The sequence below is a fragment of the Coffea eugenioides genome, chromosome 6 (assembly GCF_003713205.1).
Source record: "Coffea eugenioides isolate CCC68of chromosome 6, Ceug_1.0, whole genome shotgun sequence".
NCBI lineage: Eukaryota > Viridiplantae > Streptophyta > Magnoliopsida > Gentianales > Rubiaceae > Coffea > Coffea eugenioides.
Window position 1 is genome coordinate 54,648,455 of NC_040040.1, and position 23,053 is coordinate 54,671,507.

The 23,053-nt window shown below is 34.3% G+C and overlaps 2 protein-coding genes and 1 pseudogene across 2 annotated transcripts; all 3 read left to right on the forward strand.

The window, feature by feature from the left end:
- Positions 1 to 952: 952 nt before the first annotated feature.
- LOC113775393 lies at positions 953 to 4,670 on the forward strand (annotated as a pseudogene).
- A 10,018-nt stretch (positions 4,671 to 14,688) lies between these two features.
- LOC113773045 lies at positions 14,689 to 15,321 on the forward strand. The gene has a single exon (XM_027317565.1). It carries the CDS (start codon positions 14,692 to 14,694, stop codon positions 15,274 to 15,276), a length of 585 nt encoding a protein of 194 aa, XP_027173366.1. The 5' UTR covers positions 14,689 to 14,691; the 3' UTR covers positions 15,277 to 15,321.
- LOC113773044 (rust resistance kinase Lr10-like) lies at positions 15,254 to 18,865 on the forward strand. Its single transcript, XM_027317564.1, has 3 exons — positions 15,254 to 15,413; positions 17,406 to 17,477; positions 17,566 to 18,865. The coding sequence occupies exon 3, from the start codon at positions 17,697 to 17,699 to the stop codon at positions 18,717 to 18,719; it is 1,023 nt and encodes a 340-aa protein (XP_027173365.1). The 5' UTR covers positions 15,254 to 15,413; positions 17,406 to 17,477; positions 17,566 to 17,696; the 3' UTR covers positions 18,720 to 18,865.
- The last annotated feature ends 4,188 nt before the right edge of the window (positions 18,866 to 23,053 follow it).

The window sequence follows — 23,053 nt, forward strand, 5'->3', positions numbered from 1 at the left end:
ATGATTTTATGGAGCAAGAACAAGTACGTCTAAGAATAGAACTTCAACATTTTGAACTCGACATTTCAAATCATCCTGAATTGCAGGAATTATCTGGTATTAATGAGTTATGTCAAGGCTTGGTGAAGACAAGAAAATCAGTGATATATCATGTTATTGATAGATTGATTAGACTTGATCTTACTCTTCCTGTATCAACTGCAACTTCAGAGTGGGCATTTTCAATTATGAAAAAATCAAGACAAAGCTCCAAAATAAGATGGAAGATAATTTCTTGAATGATTGTCTAACTGTGTATATAGAAAAGGAAGTTACTAAAAAATTTAGGAGTGATTCAATCATAGATGAATTTAGTTCTATGAAAGAGCGTAGAGCTCAATTTACTTCTAAGAAAAGATGTTAAAATTTCAAAGTATGCTAACATAACTTTTATCTTTTTTTAATTGAAAATAGTTACATTTATATTACAAGGTTATATATATATATATATATATATATATATATATATATATTGCATAGGTGACATATTGGAGAGCATCTTCTCATAATGTGCAAATTGGATGATTTGTGATGTTATAAGATATTTAATCAAAGGTTATCTTTTTTGTTAATTTTTGTTATGACTGTACCGTATATTTATGAATAAACATACCTTTATAATTAAATTTAATATTTGATATTTTTAGATGTCATATATTTAAATATAAGAAAATTATTTTGAACATAATATATTAAGATAATTTTATTAGGAAAAAATTTTGGCCCAAAAAAAAAAAAAATCCTGGCTCCGTCACTTCCTAGATCCTACTCTCTTTAGTCTTTACCAACCTAAAGAGAGAGCCCTTCTCCGTTTGCTACATATATCCGAGCCCCTTCTCCGTTTGCTACATATATCCGGCTTCTTCTTCTTCTTCTTCTTCTTATTTTTTTTAAAAAAAATTCAGTCAGCCAATGTTTAACAAGTATGCTCCAACTTCAGATTTTGGTAGTTTTGTTGTCCCTATTCTTGATTTACTTCTTGGTGTCTGGGTTCTCATTTTATTCTTTTATAAATGACCATTGTCAAGTACATGTTGATTATTTATTCAATTCCAAAAACACCAGCTGTGACCATAGCCCATCCACTTGCCGGGGCACCGACATCAATTTAAAGTGCCCGTTTCAATTTAGAGGTGATGATCCTGATTTGTGCCCTGAACGTCGTGTTGTTGAATTCTCTTGTGAAAATAATCGCACTGTTCTATCCTTTAGCAGTGTTCTATCCTTGAGTGTTGGTTCCTATCGGGAGATACAGTATAACTTTTCTGTGGATCTAAACAGTATTGATTATGAGCAACAGACACTTCGTATATTTGATCCTGGGGTGCAAAAGAAAAACTGTTCTACTCTGCCACCCTACCCATTCAGTCCATACTACTATCAACCTGGTGCGGATTATGACATGGAGATTGGTCCCGATACTGGTTCGTTGGTCTTTGTCAGCTGTAAAAATCCGGTGAAATCGAAATATCCTCTTTATGTAGACACTGCTTCCTGTAATATCAGTGCAAATCATTTTTCAAAAATGAAAGCTCCGTCCAATAATTACAGCTATGTTGTGGTGGGCAAAAATATGGTGGCATCTGACATTGAAGAGTCGTGCACTGTCTATAAGACAGCTCCTGTAGACCTGCGGTGTCTACCTAATGTAACAGCAGGAGATGTTTCGTTTCAAGACATCCACAATCTTCTGTCCAATGGCTATGAGATCAGTTGGTACGAAGGCTCGGAGTCCAGCTGGAGCACGAAGAAATCGTTTTTTTGTAAGTACACTGACTTGAAGATTTATTAACATCGTAATTGATGATTGATTATGGTGATCCTTTAAAAGTATTCAGTACTACTGCTTGAAACTATGTTTTTGGGAAATTAATGCCAAATTAATGCATATTAATTGGAAGATTTTAAGTTAAGATGTGAAGTGGTACATTTGGGGCTAAATATGGTAGTACTGCTATTCATCTTTCTTTTTTTAAAAAAAAAAATTATAGAACAACCAAATATTGTTGATGAGTACAACCGTTTATTTTAAATTGCATACACCATATAGGTCTTAATATAATGTTCAAAATATAATTGATTAGTCAATCTCAAATTCTCCTTTGAATAGTGCAATTCTTACTCCAATCTTTGGAGGCTAAATATAGTAGTAGGTACTTTTTTTTTTATTTAACAATCAAAATATTGTTAACAGCCAGTTATTTCAAATTCATACATCATATAAGTGGGTCTAGACTTTCAAAATGTGGATTTAGATTATCTCAAATTCTCCTTTTAATTGCGAAATTCTTGCCCCAGTTTTTGCTAGTAACTCATTTTTCTCGAGAAAAAAAAAAAAGAAACGAGAGTAGAATATGAAATTTGACTGAGTCAATTCTGGGAAAAGTCCCTTTCGTTTTCCAGCTTCAATGTATCATTCATGTAACGAATTGCATTACCAAATATCACTACTTTGTGTAAGGCCTTGCTATCCAGTAAATGCTTGCGAATGACATTAACTAAAGACACTTTTTTCTTTTTTTTTTTGTTTGGTATGATTGCGTTCAGTTATTGTACCTCTTATAAATCTTATGACATTTGGTGTTTACAATCAATAGCAACTAATAAAATGAAAAATTACAATAACGGTACGTAACGTAACCGTACCCGCTCCGATTCCCCTAAATCATTTGTTTAATTTGGAAACTAATTACGTGAATTTTTTTTATTTTTCTTTTTTGGGGAATGAGGGTACCAGAAACCTTGCTACTGCTATTTTGTCTTTACTAGTTGTCTTTATCGCTGTGTATATTCTCACATAGTTTTTCATTTGATTTTTTAAGTATGAAATCAAGTCAAATTAGAATACTTGGAAATGTTATTTGTTTTATGATCCTAACAAACACATGAATTATTGAATTCTCATTTGAATTTATTGTCGTAGTGATTTGAAACCGGTGAATTAATAGTAATTAATAAAAGTTCATTTTCAAGTATCCAATTGGAATCTTTTATCGTTTGGAAAAAAAAAAAAGTATCCAATTGGACATTGACTTTGACTTTTCTCCTTGGGCGATGTAGGTCCCCTAGTAGAAGCAATCCTCGACCGCGTTGACACATTCGGAAGTGAGTAAACTTGTTTCTTTCGTGTGCAAAAAAAACCATTCTTATTTCCATTATAACCTTTTTTCTTTCATAAGCAGCTTGCGTGGGTTTTGCTGTCAAATTTTTTGGTAAGGCATCTGATTTGTAGTCGATAACTCTATCCATTGGGCATATATATATATATATATAAACTAGAAGTCAATCATAGCAAGTCTTCTTGTTCTCTTCTTCGATTTCAGTTCTACTCATTGCGGCAAAAAGTGTCCTTGGCATTGCCATCTTGTCTGCGTTCCTGCTTTATAGGTGGCATCGGAGGCATTTATCAAGGTATGATACAATAGAAGATTTCCTACAAACAAACAGCAGACTCATGCCCATTAGGTACTCATATAGAGAAATCAGGACAATGACGAAAAATTTTAAAGAAAAACTAGGCGAAGGAGGCTACGGTATGGTTTACAAAGGCAAATTGCGCAGTGGAGATCGATGCTGTTGCTGTCAAAATGTTGAACAAGTCAAAAGCTAATAGTCAAGAGTTCATCAATGAAGTTGCAACTATTGGAAGAATACACCATGTGAACGTGGTTCGGTTAGTGGGATTTTGTGTCACTGCCTCAAAACATGCTCTGGTGTATGATTACATGCCAAATGGCTCTCTGGATAAGTTAATTTTCTCAGATTGTCAAAATAGTTTTCCATTGAGTTGGAAACAAGTTTGTGATATTGCAAAGGGGGTTGCTCGTGGCATTGATTACTTGCATCAAGGGTGTGATATGCAAATTCTGCATTTTGATATTAAACAGCATAACGTCTTACTCGATGACAACTTTGTTCCAAAAGTTTCAGACTTTGGACTTCCAAAACTTTACCCAATGCAAAAGAGTATTGCAACTCTTACTGCTGTGAGAGGAACATTAGGTTACATGGCCCCGGAGTTGTTCTACAAAAGGATTGGAAGAGTCTCACACAAGGCAGACGTTTACAGCTATGGAATGTTACTAATGGAGATGGCTGGGAGGAGGAGAAACGTGGATGCGCATGCCGAGCATTCTAGTCAAATATACTTCCCTTCATGGATATATGACAAATTCGATCAGGCGGAGGAAATGGAAATCGGAGATCATGCAACTGAAGAAGAAAAGACAATTACAAGAAAATTGATTTTGATTGCCTTGTGGTGCTTACAGATGACACCTGAGGATCGTCCTTCAATGAGAGAAGTCTTAGAAATGCTTGAAGGTGATGCTAGTGACCTAAAGTTGCCTCCTAAACCGTCGTTTTACCCTCCAGATTCACACATATCCATGCAAAGAAGCAGCGATAGTAGTTCTTCTCATGAGTCAATGGCGCCCCTATGTAGCTCTGTTGCTTTAGAAATAGAGCAGATGGATGACTAAGTAGAACTCGTGCTTTCAGTGAAATCTTTGTCAAGTGGATTTGTCTTTCAAACTCTCAATATGCCACCTAGTACCAGATAACATGGCAAACTGAAATATCAGTTTGGTATCACTAAACTGAAGGGTAGCACCTTGATATATGCTTCATATATAATAGTAATACCTGCATCAATCTACAATTGAGTTTAACTTAATAATTTCTACAATTGAGCTCCAACACATTTTTTTTTCTCAAACTAATTATGTTATCTAAAACAGCGAGCAGCATATCTAAATATTTCCTCCAAATTCGTAAGATCGATCTTTCCAATACTGTTGCTGTTAGTAGTCAAATTGTTAGTTTGATATAGTAGTCAATTACTAGCATAACCTGCTGAAAGATATGCAATAGTAGGAGCTGCCATATTAGTCTTGAGAAGTCGTTGTTTGAGGTAGGTAAATCAACAATTTTTGTATTTCTAGGATCAAAAGGACATCCTTAGAAATTTGAATAAGATTTTCAATGCTTTAGTGACAAAACTCCAATGGTTGTTTAAGCACTTCAAATCTAGTACAAAAAATAGGCAAACCAGCGTTCAAATTTTTAGCCAACCTATCAGTTTAACGTGCAGGGAAAGAACACAAAATGGAGAATGGCACTTTACTATCAGAAAAGATTAAGTGGAGCTTTTTGGGTAGAAGTAGCTGAGATTATGTAGTGGGGTAGGCACAAAGAGAAATGGAATAGGTATGTAAATGTTTATAAAAATAGAAGAAAATAAGAATTACTATGTTCTAGTGTTTGTCTGAATTGAGCTGACACTTTATTGTGTACAGTGATTTTGTTGTACTTCATGTGAAAAACCATACCGGCTGTGCTTCTTGTAGTTGATACTTAAGTGCATACAGAGCAAGATTGAACACAGCACATTCTTTTGGAGGACTGCCAATGTAGTATATTATCCCATGAGCTTTAGCTACCTTTAAGAGTGTGTTCTGGCATTAGAAATTTCACGTTTGTTCTTTCATATGGCTGGCAGTAGTGATTGCTTATGTAGTGAAGTGAACCATATGCTGCCTGATTGTAAGCTGTGTAAAATTTTACTGGAATTGATTCTGGAGAGTGCGATATGCAGTTTTAGCCTTTTTTTTTATTTTTTGGTCTTTGGTCTGACTTTTGGACTTGGTTATCCTCTGCAATATTTTTTTTTTTAAATCTAATACTGAAACATTTGGGATTCTCGTTTCTTTAAATGTGTTTATTTCTTTTATATGAAGGCTAAAGTATTTGGTTTTTAGTTCTGATTCATCTATGTGTGCTATCCTGTATACTTCCACATGAGTTTAACAATGGTTGCTTTGGTGACAGCATATGCAAGACGAGGATGCAGGGAGGCCATACAGGAAGTTCTTATGAGTATTTTCAAGCTTCTGTAATAATGGTGGCTGAAGTAAATCTAGGTTTCTAAATCATCATGCACTTGCATGTGAAATTGACAGGCCACCATTGGAAATCAACGACTCTTTGTCAGATTTTATTACCTGTTGATATCATAAATTGGCTATCTTAATGCAGATTGATAGCTTTGTATGTCATGTGAGCCTTTTTTTTTAACTGCAGAATACAAATCAAGCACGGACGAATTAACTAGCAAGTAGATCTAAACAGGATTTGCAAAATTGCTATAATACTCTCTCTCTCTCTCTCTCTCTCTATAACACGGAAGCGAAATGAGTCCTTAAGAATGCATCGAGCTACTAGCAGTCATCTTTTTCTCCATGTAAAAAGGATCCCTACAAGTACTGGAAGGGGTATAACTACTTTCCTTTGGACAAGCTTCCATAGGTTTGCATTTGGGGAACCAAAACCTAATACCCAATCACCAGTCGACTTGTAAATTTAAGTCAGCGGGGTATTTGTTGTTTAAACTCGGACCGGCGGGTGACATGGCTAAGTGTTCGGCTTCAGTCCAATTGGTTCAACCGGCCAGGTATGGGAAATTAAAAATACAAGTATTCTAGAAATAGATTTAAAAAATAAAAGTTTAGAGACTTCCGAATAAAGGTGGGAAATACTCAATCTATTTGATTTTTTTTTTAAAAAAATGCTTCCATCAGAGTTTCTAGAAATTAAGAAAATATAATCCAATTTCCCAATATAAATGCACTACAGTGTAATACTACAAATTAAAAAAAAAACCATCAAACTTATAAATATTGCATATCAATCATCATCTTTGTCTCCAACCATAAGAGTTTTATACTAATAGGATTTGAAATCAGCATCCGTCCCACTTTCAACGTCACCTTAAGGAGTGAAAAGAAAGAAATTGATGTAATGTAGAGGAGATTATTCAAAAGAAATTAAAAAAAAATGTAGTAAAAAATGCTCTTGAAGGAGCTGCAGCATAACCCATTGCCCAAACATTTCCCCGCTCCATCCCCTGTCACTCGCTCCTCCTGCCCCGTCCCACCCACATCCGCAGGGAAAAGAAGTGTATAATTAGGAAAAAAAAAAGTGTATAATTAATAAAAAGTGTAATTAGTAATTAGTATAACCTCATGAAGAACCATTTGGTAGGAACTCATAAAGAAGAGCTCGTTTGAATCCATCAGTAGTCTGCTAAAAATATACTGATTCTCATTTGGTTTTCTTTGTCTATTTCCTTTCCGGAATGAATGTGGAAAACTGCACTAATTGCTACTGCAAGAAAAAGAAATCCTCTAATTGGACCTGTTGTCAAGTGCTCAGTCTTGAGTTTGCTTTTCATCTCTAAAATAAATAACACGAAGACCAAAAGAAATTTGCCTGCAATATCTAATTTCTTCAATACGCCTACGATATATAGTAGCAAGTAAGCTTCTTTATTTTATGGGTTAACACTGAATTTACGTTTGCTCAGCATGTCCCAGTAATGCAGGTATTGTGTGATATGCATAGAGGTGTCAAAATGGGTGATTTGGACGGGTTTGGGTTGGATAAAATGGATAATGGGTATAAGTGAATCAATCCATTTATACCCATCAAAAAATAGATGGGTATAAATAGGTAAGTCAAAAATGAATTGGGTAACCCAATTACCCATTTATAACCCATTTATTTTAACTTTTTGTAAATTCATTTAAATTTATTTTTGCTAACTAAGTTATCATTAGTTTTAAATATTTACTTATAATACTCAATAAGCCTAATTATCAATTTTTTTCCCATCTGTACTCTATGTCGCAAAATTACATACTATTTAATAATTAAACAATAAGAATATAAAAATTTGAACTAAGTAGTATAAAAGTTAATATAAAAACTTAATTCAAAAATTTTGAACCTCTAGTATTTTTTCGTGTGTAAACTTAAAATTTCATTTTGAAAAAGTAAGAAAAGAGGCTGAAACTTGTCATAAATTAGTAATATTGAAAAATGAGCAAGTTAACAAACTAAGAGAAAATAAAATGATAAGATAAAACCAACAAATAATAATAATAATAATAATGAAACAAAAGTAGTTAACATCTTGATAAAATGAAAATTTTGAAAAAAAAAAAAGGGTGGGGGAAGAAAGAAGGTCTGAGAGAAGACAATTCTAAATGGGTTAATTGGGTTTGATGGGTTACCCAATAATATCCATTTATTAAATGGGTATTATTGGGTAACCCATTTATACTCATATGCAAAAATTTAAGATACCCATACCCATCTATTCATGGGCGGATATGGATAAATTTAGGTAAATGAATTTTTTTTTTCGGAGACGATAAACCTAATCTATTCTACACTAAGGGGGAAGGGGCGGAGCTAAGGAGGTCCAGGGGTAATCCGGAGGGGATTGAACTACCACTGAACCAGACGGGTGCACAGCACACCCGCCTGGATTTTTTTAGAAACAAACTACTTAATTGTGGCATTTTTGGTGGGAGACTAGCTCTGAACCCTTGCCTCCCACCCCACCCACTTAGGTGGTGGCCACCAGCCCACATGTGATTGGACCGAGTTTGGATCACTTGAAGATATCATTATGCAAATTAACCGTGACAATAGTTTAAAAAGCAACTGAAAGTTAGTGGAAGTATTGATTTGCATCGCTGAATTAGTCCTAAATACAGCGGATATGATGCAGTAAGGAAATAAAAGAAAAACACCAAGCCAATACTTAGTTGCTCAGTGGATATAAGCAGAAAAACAAATAGCCACTGTGATCAATCCCCCTGTTTCCACGGCTGAACTCTTCAGTGTAAAGTGTAAACATCAAAGGTCTGCATAAGTAAATATTTACAGTCAAGTCTACTTCAAGCTAAGCCACGAAATAGGTGAGATGTGCTGAATCTGTCACGAAATTGCTTTTGATAAAGCCACGTTTAGTTGGTTAAAGGGAAGTTGGGAATCAGCTAAGCCAATTGTAATAGTCATGTGAAACGACCGTTGACTGACTGTATGCTCGTAAATTCATAATTCCACAAATTTTGTCATGCAAAACCAATCAGGATTTGAGACTCTGGAGTTCAGCATCTAGTTTTTAATACATTTGCTAACCAGTTTCTAGCATTAGACCTAGTCCATCTCAAAAAAGTATGGTTCGTAGAATTCTACGGATTTATTAGTCAAAAATTCCACAGACGACTACAATTCGTGAACCCCAAAATTGATAGAACAAAATGAAACCATTTGACTATTTGACAACTGATCATGATGTGCCAAAACCAGTTAATTTAATATTTAGGAAAAATTACCAAATTGGTCCCTCACATTTTCAACAAAAATTTTTTTGGTCCGTTACATTTAAAATCAACCACATTAGATCCTAACATATAAAAATGTCTACCCAATTGGTTCTAGAACTCATTTCCTCTCACTTCTCCAGTCAAAAACTGTACACCCCTGTTACGTGCCCATATTTTCAAGGGCAAAGATAGAAATACACTTCATTCGACCAAACCCAAACCACCCTTTCTCTCTCATGGGTGACGCAAGGGATTTGTACTTCAACATATAGAGGAATTCTTGCTTCTTGGTTCAGTTAAAAACATCAACCTAGGGCCTCAAAATTTATGATAAGACTTTCCATATTCAATGGTGATATAGGACAATAATGATATGGACCTAATTCTATAAAACTCATTAAAGTATGATTTTCTTTTTAATTTATAGAACATACTAACCAGTAAATTAAACTTCTTAAAGTTTTGATTTTATACTTATATCATCATTCAATTAATGAATTGTGTTTGTTACTTGATCTTTCTATTAAAAATTGTTATCAAGTAACTCATAAGCACATATTATATTGGAAATCTACCACTAATCTAGCCGAAAGCAAAAATTTTCTACTACCCAATACTTGGAATCTACAATTTTCTCGATCAAGAGGCCACATTGATAAGTTAATAGGGGGAAAAAAAAGCCCAATGACGGATGCAGGATTTTGACTTTTTGGGGGAGGGGAGGGGCGAACAAACAATCAAGAAATAATAATAAAAAAAAAAATCTTAACAAATAAAGCACGTAAACTTAAAATGAAAGTTTAATAGATGATAACTAAAAACTAGATGTTTTTTAACAACAAAAGACATCATATATAGTAAAACATGAAATTAGACTCTCCAAACTAATATGCTTTATTTGCTATCAAGCATATGAAACTAGATGACTCAATTGACGGAGTTTCCTTAGCATGAGATACCTCTTTCCTATCTAGGGACCATTTCACTTGAAAAAAGAATGAATTATGCTTGTTGGTATTCTAGAAGTTGATTATCAATCATAAATGTTATAATAATACAAAGAGGAGGACAAGAAATTGCACCGTTGGTTTCAAGATAGGCACAACTTTGATGAACCGTGTTAAAACAAATTCACTCCTCCGTGGCCAAATCTCTTTAGTTCATGATCAGCAGCTAATTAAAGTATGTAATTGACTATAAAATGCCAATTGGTGAAGTCCACCCCCGGAGTCTTCGTCTCTTCAGGACCACATGCTGCTGTTCATGAACTAAACCATCCAAGTACAAAGTCACAGGACTGCAGTCAAAACCAGACATGCGGATTTTAGTATCTTCACACTTGATGAATTACTCAGTGGTCATTAATATGCAGATTTTGGTGGTGTTAGTCTTCCTTGCCTGCATTTCCTGTCTCAGGATTTCCTGAACCATTTTTGAAGGTAGTTTAGCTCCCTCCGAATTCTCAATGGCTTAGATTGGGACCATTTGTAAAATGTTGTATTCAAAAAGTCTCCCTTGCCTTAATTAACTTTTTGTTGTCCGGGTTCAGCTCGGATAATTTTGCCGGTAACATTTGCTACATACCGGGTGATCATCACTGGACTTCAAAAAGATGAACCTGTGATCATATTCTTTTCCTTTTTTTTTTCTTTTTGACTTGGCAGTCTAATTTTGGAATGGTGTTCATGCAAACCCATGTATCTTTTTTTTTGGGGGTTATATTAGTACTTGACTTTGCAGTGTATTACTTTTATTATTGTTGTTGTTACCGTTATTATTAATATTTACGGTGAATCATTAGAAGTTCTAGTCCAACATCTTCACTTCTTGTAGCAATTCACCAAGAGCTATTTATCCAATTCACCATGCATCATATGATTGTTGAAGTACCAAGCTGGGAGTTGCTTGCGATATGCTGATGAGAAAACTAAGAATGGAAATTGTGATATATCGTGGGCAGAAGCTTCCAATATTCTGTAAAACTATTTCTAATATTTTCTAAATATGAGCAATAATTTCTGTTGGAAGTTTCATTTTACTGTGCAAATGTTATTTTAATTTTCTTACACAGCAATAACAACACAAAGACTATACGAAGCCCAACAAGAAAAGTATGCAGGCAACAAATGGATTTCCAAGTCAACAATCAAAAAAAAAAAAAAATTTCCAAGTCAACTAATCATCAATCATGGACCCAGGCATCAATAATCATAAAAGGATCACTTTATGAAGGAATCTCTCTCCTTCACTTAAAATCTTCCTGTGAAATTATCTTTTTTTTTTTTTTTTTGACAAACACAAAGAGGAAAGTTATCAATCATAAATGTGAAATTATCAATCATAAATGTTATCAACAACACAAAGAGGAAAGTTCAACCAAGAGGAGGACAAGGAAAGTTCAACCAAGAAAACGGAATTGCGAGGAAATTAGTTTTGAAAGCAATGTGGTGCGTCCAAATGACCCCAAATGACCGTCCTTCGATGAAAGAAATTTTCGAAATGCTCTGAAGAGTCAACAGACCAAACGCGCAACTATGTAGCCAAGAAATACAGTAGACTAGTGTGGAACTAAAATCAATAACCCAATTAGTTAATTTTATCGTGTCAAGCTCTTCATAATTATGCAGTTGATATATATATATATTTTTATAAATTAGAAGCCACAACGAGTTACAAAGTGGTAATTGCTAACCACTCTAAGTTATCTGTAACTTAGTAACTCTATTAGCACTTGTTTAATATATCTAAAGACTTCTTCTAAAGTCATGTGATCAATCCTTTTGTTGGTTTTACTGGTAAAGAATGGTAAGAGTATTAGCTACAAGTACATTTTAGTGAATTACCCCAGCTAAATTTTCCATCACTTAGTAGAATTTTCCTGTACAATAAAATAAATGCATCTTCATCCTAAATATCAATGGATATGGAGCCCAGTATGAAATTTCTTGGAAATGCAAATACTACAAAATCTGACAGAAATTGTCTGATAAGAATTTCCTTCCATCAATAAATAAAAAAGATTCCATGTCAACATTCAACTTGGTTTGCCATCTCCGTGTGGAAAAAGAACGAAGAAAAGAGAAGCATAGAATTGTAGGAAGTAGAAATAAAAACAAGATAAGATATTGAGTTGTCTTCTGCTAGTACCACATATGTTTTTGTGGAGCAGAATTGCCAACCATACGTTTGAACTGGCTTTTGGTGTGGACTGACCATTAAGAAGTGATGTTCACGGCGCGGTGTGTAAGCTTTCTGCTTTTAACGTTTTCTGACCAAAATTGATAACTTTCTTTTTTGATCTCGATTTAGCAGACATATTCTTTGTTAAATGGGGATGCGATTTAGGGTGACCCTGAATATCGTATTTTTTGCAGGTATAAGATGTGGAGAATTGAAGTGCATCATTTGTTATGCTAAAAATACAACATGAGAATTTACAGTCGTACTATTACAAATACACCATTAGAAAGTTTTCCACTTAGGTAGTGTGTAACAAGAATAAAGTTGGAAAAATTATACATAACCCCCTATAGTTGGACCCCAAAATTGATAGATGAAAGAACGACCTGACTAATTAATGCCTGCATCAAAACGCGACAATGGCTTTGAAATCTTTTATGATACGGAACGAGAAAACTTGGGTTTAGGAACTCATTATACGTATTGGTTGATAATTGTTTGGGGGTTTTTAATTCAGAAGCTAAGCATTAGAGGTGGCAATATGGATAAATGGTTCATAATTGGTTTTGACTAAATGGATGGTGGATGAAATTTATCCAATCCATATAGATCCATTTAATAAATGGATCTAAATGGATGGATCTAAATGGATTAAATAAAAACCAATTATCCATTTATAATCCATTTAAATATTTTGGTTACTTTGTTTTTGTATTACCATTTCTTGTAATATGAATAGCTTTGAGAAAAAGCCGGAGTATTTATAAACACAATAATCTTGGACTAGTCTAAATCGCGAATTTCTGGACGTCCTAATCACTTTTTTTCTCACCTTCATTAATTTGATGTGGATCTATTCTGCAAGTTTCCGTTAATAATTCTACAGCATCTGAGATGTCAATTAACAACCACATGCCCCAAGTCTTCAGCGTGCAAAGGGCGTTGGAAATTAGTTATGTTTAAGTTGTTAAGATTTTCCCACTCAATCCTTCATTCAACAGCTGTCACATGTGGTCCTTCATTCCCAGTTGGTTCTAGTTAGAGGGATCTATCCGTTTCTTTTATTTGGTTTTTAGGGAAATGGATATATGTGGTTTTTGTGGATAATCCATATAAATCCATTTAATTTAATGGTTTTACTTGGATCAACCATTTAAAACCAATATCATAAATGGATAATCCAAATCCATTTAATTATGGATTATATGGATGGATAAATGGATCTCAATCCAAATTGCCACCTCTACTAAGCATTATAAAATGATTGGAAGTCTTTTTTTTGTTTTTTAAAGTGGAACAAGTTCTTTTAAATGCACAATTATTCACAACAATAATTACCCTTGTTATCTAATTTGCAAAATCCTAAACAAGAGTCTTTTTGGTTTTGCACTTCGTATAAGGCGAAACTATTTACCAATTAGACATTTAGCGTGTGAATTGTGAAAGACGGCATCTAGGTCTAGCGATTTTTTCTCTTTTAAATTTTTTGGATTTACTCGACTTGATTGTCATGTTACCATCAATTGGGGCTCACAAGAAAAAAACGACTATTCTGCAAAACATTATAAAGAGGAAAGTTAAAACGTTCAAATGTGGAATATACTCAAATTATTCAATTCCAGGGCCCCAAAAATTATAAAGAGGAAAAGAACAAGTGAACCACTTTTCTAAACCCGATCTTGATATTTTCAAGTGAACTAATTAGCTTCTCATCAGATATCTTTTTATTCTTTTATCGAATACACTTGTTATCATAATATTGTTTGTGTTTTTCATTAAAATAAAGATCATTTCTTATAACTATTTTTAGTTCATCATGCATCACCATAATGATGTGGCTCTGAATTTACAATATAACTTATATATTAGAAGACTCATTACTTGACTAATTTTCCTTTTTTTTTTTTCTTTTTTCGGGGTTAAAGTGTTCATTTATAAATCTATGTTGGATTGCTTAAAAGAAATATTCGAAAGTCTAGACTAGACTCCCTTAAGGAGGAAAAAACGAAAAAAAAATCTAGTTTGGTACTTTGATATGGTTAGTGAATGGTCGCATCTAGGATGGCAGATCAATTTATTTTCTTGAATTTGATTTGCTACATATTTTCCTGTATTTTATGTCACAGCATGTAATAAGGCCTAGTTCTGAAAGAGATATTCAATAAATTAATTTTGGCCTATTCAATAAATTAATAAGGTCCTATTCTCTTTGCCAAGTAAAGTGCCCCTTCTCCTTTTCCTACATATATCCGGCTTCTTCTTTTTTTTTAATTCACTCAGTCAATGTGTAACAAGTATGCTCCATCTTCAGATTTTGGCAGTTGTGTTTTCTCTAATCCCAATTTTCTTCTTCGTTCTCGCGATCACACCTAGTAGTTTTTTCGATGGCCATTGTATGAGATATGGTGATCCTACCTTCAATTCCAAAAACACCAGCAGTGACCGTCGCCCATCCACTTGCGGGGGCACCGACATCAATTTAAAGTGCCCGTTTCAATTTAGTGGTGATGATTTGTGCCCTGAACATGATGTTATTGAATTCTCTTGTGAAAACAATCGCAGTGTTCTATCCTTGAGTGTTGGTTCCTATCCGGGGAGACAACAGTATAACTTTTCTGTGGAGCTAAACAGTATTGATTATGAGAAAAGGACACTTCGTATATTCGATCCTGGGGTGCAAAAGAACAACTGTTCTACTCTGCCAGTCAACCCATTAAGTCCAGACGACGACTACTATCAACCTGATGCAGGTTATGAGATGGAGATTGATCCTGATACTGGTTCGTTGGTCTTTGTGAGCTGTAAACATCCTGTGAAATCGAAATATCATCCTCTTTACGTAGACACTGCTTCCTGTAATATCACTGCAAACCATCTATAAGACAGCTGCTGCAGACCTGCGGTGTCTCCCTAATGTAATAGCAGGAGATATTTCGTTTCAAGACATCCACAATCTTCTGTCTAATGGCCATGAGCTCAAATGGAACGGAGGCCTGGACTTCAGAAGATCCCTTTTTTGTAAGTACACTGATTTGAAGATTTATTAACATAGATCTTTTAAAAAGTATTCAATACTACTGCTTGAAACTATGTTTTTGGGGAATTAATGACAAATTACCGTATATTGGAAGATTTTAAGTTAATATGTACTGCTATTCATCTTTCTTTCTTTCTTTTTTAATTATAGAACAACCAAATGTTGTTGATGAGCACAACCGTTTATTTTAAATTTCATGCATCATATAAGTCTTAATGTTCAAAATATAATTGATTAATGCATTTGAGTTGTGGATCTCAAATTCTCCTTTTAATGGTGCAACTCTTACTCCACTCTTTGGTAGCGACTCATCTTTCCCAAAAATGAACGGAGAGTATATGTGAAATTGGGTTGAGTCAACTCTGGGTAGGGGTCCCTTTCATTTTCCAGATTCAAGTCGATTTCTTTTCTTAATTTTTATTTGATCCAAGCCAAAATTCAATACATCATTCATGTAATGAATTGCATTATCAAATATCACTACTTTGTGCAGGACCTTTCTATCTAATAAATGCACATACTTGATTATTTTACGTATTACATTAACTAAAGAGCATTAAGGCTATTCATTAAGATCTTCTCTGTGAGTCAAAAACGTGGGGCAGGTACATTTTTTGTTTGGTATATGATTGTGTCTAGTTATTGTATTTCTTGTAGTAATTTGAGTATACTTGGATAAACCGTTATAACGTTTGGTATCCACAATCAGTAGCAATAAATAGAATGAAAAATTCATGTGCAAAATAATATAATGTAAATATATGCAAGAAATATAATATTGGTACACTATTGCCTCTGCCCCAATTCCCTCAAGGTCATTTGTTTCATTTAGAAACTGATGAAGTGACTTTTTTTTTTCTTTTTTCCTTTTGTTTTTGGTTTAGGTCTGGAGGTGTTTAGACTAGGTTCCTCTTCATTGTACTAGGGAGAATTTCTATCTATTACACATCAATAAAATGAGTTTAAAAATTATTCTAAAAAATCAACACTGTTCATAATGGATTTTATCACTTTTGTTAGTTATACATAAAATTTCATATGCAGTTGACTAAGCTTTGCCAACTAATTAATCATTACCAACTTCTTTTTTCATATGCAGGTACATTTTTTGTTTGGTATATGATTGTGTCTAGTTATTGTATTTCTTGTACTGCTAAATGTAGAACCGTACTGCTAAAATATTATTGATGAGTACAACCGTTTATTTTATACACGGTATAGGTCTCAAATTCTCCTTTTACATAATGCAATTCTTACTCCAAAAATGAAAGAAGAGTACATGTGAAATTTAGTTGAGTCAACTCTGGGTAAAGTTCCTTTCATTTTGCAGCTTCAAGTAGATTTCTTAATTTGTATTTGATAAATCATTCATGTAACGAATTGCATCACCAAATATCAGTACTTTGAGTAAGATACCTTGTTATCTAATAAATGCTTATCCTTGATTTCTTTGCATATGACATTAACTGAAAAGAATTATGGTTATTATATGCTTTCTCATAGTGATTAGTATGCAATCAATAGCAACATTTGATGTCCCAATCAATAGCAACTAATAAAATTCAGTATTCCCTGTAAATGTACAGCAAAATATGCAAGAAATACAATAATAGTACACAACCGCATCTACCTCAAAGTTGTCTAATCTTTTTTTGTTTTGGGGAATCAGAATACCAGAAACTGCTATTTTGTCTTTATTTGTTGCTGCAAATCTTTTTTAGCAAACAAAAATATATAGGAACATAGTCAAATTAGAATAGTGGGATTTGTGCTCTGACCCCAACAAATATATGAATTATTGAATTTTCACTTTGAACCATGCAAAACAAACATACTTTGAATTTATTGAAACTATTTTTTTTATTGTCGTGGTAATTTGAAACTTATACGCACATGAGTGTGAAATAACTGCAATTAATAAAAGTTGATTTTCAAGCATCCAATTGGACATTAACGTTGACTTTTGTGCTTAGGCGATGTGGCTCTCCTATTGACAGAAATCTCCGAATTCGTCGAATTCGTCCTATATGGTGGCATAGTTTCGGGTAAGGCATCTGATTTATAGTTGAAAACTCTGTCTATTGGAACATACACTAGAAGTCAGTCAATCATTGTTTTGTTCTTCTATTTCAGTTGTGCTCATTGCAGCAAAACATGTCATTGGCATTGCCATCTTGTCTGCTTTCCTCCTTTATCGGTGTCGTCGGAGGCATTTATCGAGGTATGATACAATAGAAGATTTCCTACAAGCAAACAACAGCCTCATGCCCATCAGGTACTCATACAAAGAAATTAAGACAATGACAAAAAATTTTGAGGAGAAACTAGGTGAAGGAGGCTATGGTTTGGTTTACAAAGGAAAACTGCGCAGTGGAGGTGTAGTTGCTGTCAAGATGCTCAACAAATCAAAAGCTAATGGCCAAGAATTCATCAATGAAGTTGCGACTATTGGAAGAATACACCATGTGAACGTGGTTCGGTTAGTGGGATTTTGTGTCACTGCCTCAAAACATGCTCTAGTATATGATTACATGCCAAATGGCTCTCTGGATAAGTTAATTTTCTCAAACTGTCAAAATGGTTCTCCATTGAGTTGGAAACAAGTTTGTGAGATTGCAAAGGGTGTTGCTCATGGCATTGATTACTTGCATCAGGGGTGTGATATGCAAATTCTGCATTTTGATATTAAACCGCATAACATCTTACTGGATGAGAACTTTGTTCCAAAAGTTTCGGACTTTGGACTTGCAAAACTTTACCCGATGCAAAAGAGTATTGCAACTCTTACTGCTGCGAGAGGAACATTAGGTTACATGGCCCCGGAGTTGTTCTATAAAAAGATTGGAAGAGTCTCACACAAGACAGACGTTTACAGCTATGGAATGTTACTAATGGAGATGGCTGGGAGGAGGAGAAATGTGGATGCTCATGCCGAGCATTCAAGTCAAATATACTTCCCTTCATGGATATATGACAAATTCGATCAGGTGGAGGAAATGGAAATCGGAGATCATGCAACTGAAGAAGAAAAGACAATTACAAGAAAATTGATTTTGATTGCATTGTGGTGCATACAGATGACACCTGAGGATCGTCCTTCAATGAGGGAAGTCCTACAAATGCTTGAAAGTGATTCTAGTGGCCTAAAGTTGCCTCCTAAGCCGTTGTTTTACCCTCCAGATTCACCCATATCCATGCAAAGAAGCAGCGATAGTAGTTCTTCTGACGAGTCAACGGCACCCCTATGTAGCTCTGTTGCTTTAGAAATAGAGCAGATGGATGACTAAGTAGTACTTTCAGTGAAAGCTTTGTCTAGTAGATTTGTCTTTCAAACTGTTAAATATGCTACCTATTACAAAATAACATGGCAAAGTAGACTCGTACTTTTAGTGAAACCTTTCAAACTCTCTAATATGCCACCTAGTACCAGATAACATGGCAAATTGAAATATCAGACCCGACCCTTACACTGAAGGGTAGCACCTTGGTATATGCTTCATATATAATACAAATACCAGCATCAATCTTTGTGTTTAACTTAATAATTTCTACAATTGAGCTCTAGTACATTTTTTTTTTCTTAAGCTATTATGTTATCTAACACAGCGAGCAGTATACCTAAATATTTCCTGCAAATTCATGAGATCGATCTTTTGCAGTGGTGTTGCTATTACTAGTCAAACTGTTAGTTTAACATAGCTTTGTAGCCTTTTGTCTTTGTCCTTGGATTTTTCCTTTTCATCAACATGCTGAATTTGGGCTAGCCCGAGTTCACTTATGCTTTACAATCTTTAAATTTGAAATTTCATTAATTTTATGGATTTAACAAGCAATCTGTCCTAATTTCAATGATGCAATGAGAAAATATAGCATTTACTCTAATTGATCTACTAGTAGATGTAAAATACATCATTAAATGAAAAGTTTTGAATAAAATTTTTTTATTACAATTGGCCTGATTAAGTTTTTTTTTGAAGTGTAAGTACGATGTATCAAATTTGAAATCTCTCACTTATATTCCCTTCTCCAACTATGCCTTTGCTTCTATAGAATTAGAATTGAATTAGAATCAAAATTCTATAGAATTGGAATTCCAAGTCATTTCAATTTTTTCGTTTGGGAAATGCATAGAATTGATATGGAATTTATTTGGAATTCCAAATTCTTTGTTTGTATGAGAGAAGAATTCATTAGGAATTAGAATTGTTTTCAAGAAAATTTGGTTACATAAAATTTTTCTTTTTTTCTTTTTTCTATAAAATAATTTCTTTTTTTCTTACATTTAGCTAATTTTTACTAAAGATTTAAAAGAAAAAAATAATTTGTGCCTTTAATAATTTATTTTTTCTCACTCTCATATCAATTTCTTTGGTGAGCATTTCCTTTAGCATGTTTTGATCCATTATCCCTTTTTGTGAAGAAATATTTCCCCATCTCAGCCGTGGTATTTTCAACTGTGTTTTGATATATTATAATAAAGCAAAATTCTTTCTTATTTCTAATACTTATGCAAAATTCAAAAAAGATTTCATCAATCATAATCGCTGTGCACAACTAAAACTCAAACTCCTCTATTAAGTACCAATGGCAGGATAAAAATATGAGAGAGGAAAAGTTTGAAGCAATTTTTCACTCATGTGGCAATAACTACAAAATCAAGAAGCAATATTTCATGAAAAAAATGTAAGAAAACAATCAGTTACAAATAAATCCTACATATGTAACAAAAACACTTGATCAAATGCTTCAACTGTATAAACCAAAAAGCTAAAAACTATCAGTTACAAATAAATCCTAACTCAAGAGGCCAACTGTATAAACCAATTTCTGTTTCTCCCGTTTCCACCCCTACTCCAACCGCCTCGTCATGTTTCTGTCTCTGTTTTATGTTCTTCGGTAAATAAATAGAAACTTAAAAGCAAAAAAATTCCAGCCAAAAACACATATCTCCAAATTCCCCTTTGTTTGTTCATATTAATTCTTCAATTAGGTAGCTGCGCATTGAGCCGTAAGGAGAGTTGATAGCCATGAATTGTATATGTTCAGGCATAACTCTTCAGATCAGAGGTCAAGATAAAGTACTTCAATGAAGCAGCAGATACAACATTTCAATGCCCAGTTTTGGGACGTTTCATTCCACTAGTATTGAAAGGTAACATGCTGCCACTTGCTCCTGGACTCTCTTCTCTAAAATTTGAGTTCAGCATGGCTAGTTCATGAAGCTGCTACCTCTTTATATGGTCCTGAGACTCATCCTGCACGAAAAGAAAATAAGGAACATCAGTTGAAACTAGGTTAACTTGATTTCTATCAAGGGTTCACACCAGAACTTGTGATGACATTTACTGAGGCTATACACAAATTTTCAGCTGGATTTGACTATATGGTTCAGCCACTGAACTTCATGGTCAAATTCATCTTCTCATTCTATGGTTAATTGGACTTCGATGTCAAAAAAGAGGGGTGAAAAAAAAAAAGTAACATCAATTATCTCAAGTAGTTAACTTATGCAATTCTGAAGAAAATTATGTAGCATACCACAAGCTTTTGATTTAAATAATTGAACTCAAACCCACTCCATTCACAGCACCACAAATTAGTGAGAGGAAGCAGAAACAAAAGCAAACCTTCAATCATTAAGAAATGCACAACTTGACCAGAAAGGTTAAAATATCAATTATCAAGATAACTAACAGCAATCTGCAGAGATGAGCAAAACATAAGCCCATGGTCAAAAAATTTCAGAAAGTTTTCACCTCAAGCGAATTTCCTCCTTTACAGATTCTTTGGCATCATCTGTAGTAGTAACTACTAGAGGAAGCTTGGATCTCACAGTATTCAGAACAAGGAGACACTCAGTAGCCACCTGCAAACTTAAGCAATTGTACTAAGATCACCAAAAAGAATAATCATCCAAGAGCAAATCCAAGTTAAGGAAGTAATAAAACAGCGGTCATCAGTTAATAGAATTCGTCTTCCACAATCAACTACACATCATAATTGCACAACCAATTTTGCAGAAACTAAGTAAATTGCGGAGCACTGAGATAAAGAATTCATCCATAAACATATGATTCTAACATCAGAAACTATTCATCACCTTGAATTGCAGAAAAGGTTTATCATGAGTTCATTGATCAAATTAAAGAGAAATCAAGAAACAGAGATACAAGGAAAGAAATCAAGTAAATTAACCCCATTAACCAAGTAACAAGGAATCAGTCAAATTAAAATAATACAAAAATGAACTAATGGAGAAAAAGAAGAAATTCTTACCAGAGCTGAAAGGATATGATCAATCCTCTCTTTAATCACGAAATCAGGAATCCAGTATCTACACAAAGTAAAACACGAAATATAGACACAATGATAGTAAAAATAACAAGAAGGGAAAAAGAAAAAAGAAGAGGAAGAAAAGGAAACTGAAACCAATTTTATCCACGCATGACAATAAACTCTTCGTCTTTGAACAAATTTGGTGGCCAATTTGCCAGTATCATAGTCAAGTTTGACCAAAATTCCGTCACAAAATTCAAGCTCAAACCGAGAAAAGTGGATGAATTCGCTTTCACCTCTCCGGAATATACGAATCTCCGAAGAAGAGAGAACTCGAAGGGGTGGCAGGAGTGGTGAAGGGTAGAGGGATGGTCGGAGGAGCGAAGGGCAATGGGGGTGATAGTGGTGTGAGTGGCAAAATGTTAAAGTTGAGATGGAAGCGGCGGTGGAGAGCAAGAGCCATTGTGCCAAGCAAAAGCGGTGAATTAGACAGAAATAGGGACGCGAATGAACTTGACCCGATTTTTATTTTTTACCCACGTTGGATCCGCGTGTAGACCCCTTTTTTTAGGGTAACTAGATGTGGAATTGGAATCAGAATTCTTTTGGTCTGATAAAGAATTCAACCCATGAAATTGGAATCTCTTGAAATTTGAATTCAATGCTAATTCTATGGAAAAGGCAGCATCCAAACACAAGAATTAGAATTGGGGTTCCAATTCTAATTCTAAACTCCAATTCTATGGGGTACCAAACGCACCCTAAGTTGAATTTTATATGACTATCTTACATTGATATATGTCCTTAAGTGCTACCTTACAGCCTATAGATGGACAAATTACTAGTGTAATGGTTGGGGATTGGGGGATTGGTTGACTCAGCTAAGGAACTGAAGTATAGAAGGAGATGGAAAGAAGGGTTGAGAGAAAAAGGGGAGAAGCAGACTGAATAGAAGAAGCGGGAAAGTTGTATTCTCAATGATCAAATATTGCTTAACGCTTTACATTAGCATTGGCCTATTAATAGAAAGCTTCCTCACTAACTAATCAATAACCAACTTCTGCAAGTGGTAGCTGTTATAACAATTTCCGCAAGGTAGTATTTGGCTAACAGAATTTGGTTAACTATTTGGTCTTATTTCCTGCGGAATCATTACATTTGCCTCCCCTAAAAACAATCCTAGTCTCTAGGATTGAAATCAGGAAATTGACTCCTGATGACTGACAGGTCTTCCCATGTTGCATCCTCCTTCTGTAAGTCCTTCCATTGCACCAGAATCTGTTCCACTTTGTGTCCACCCCTATCAGTCCATCTGCGATCCAGTATAGAGGAAGGGATGATAGCA

What these genes read in the sequence shown, in the direction of transcription:
- LOC113773044 (XM_027317564.1), top strand. Translation starts at nt 17,697, where the DNA reads ATGCCCATCAGGTACTCATACAAAGAAATTAAGACAATGACAAAAAAT.
- LOC113773045 (XM_027317565.1), top strand. Translation starts at nt 14,692, where the DNA reads ATGCTCCATCTTCAGATTTTGGCAGTTGTGTTTTCTCTAATCCCAATT.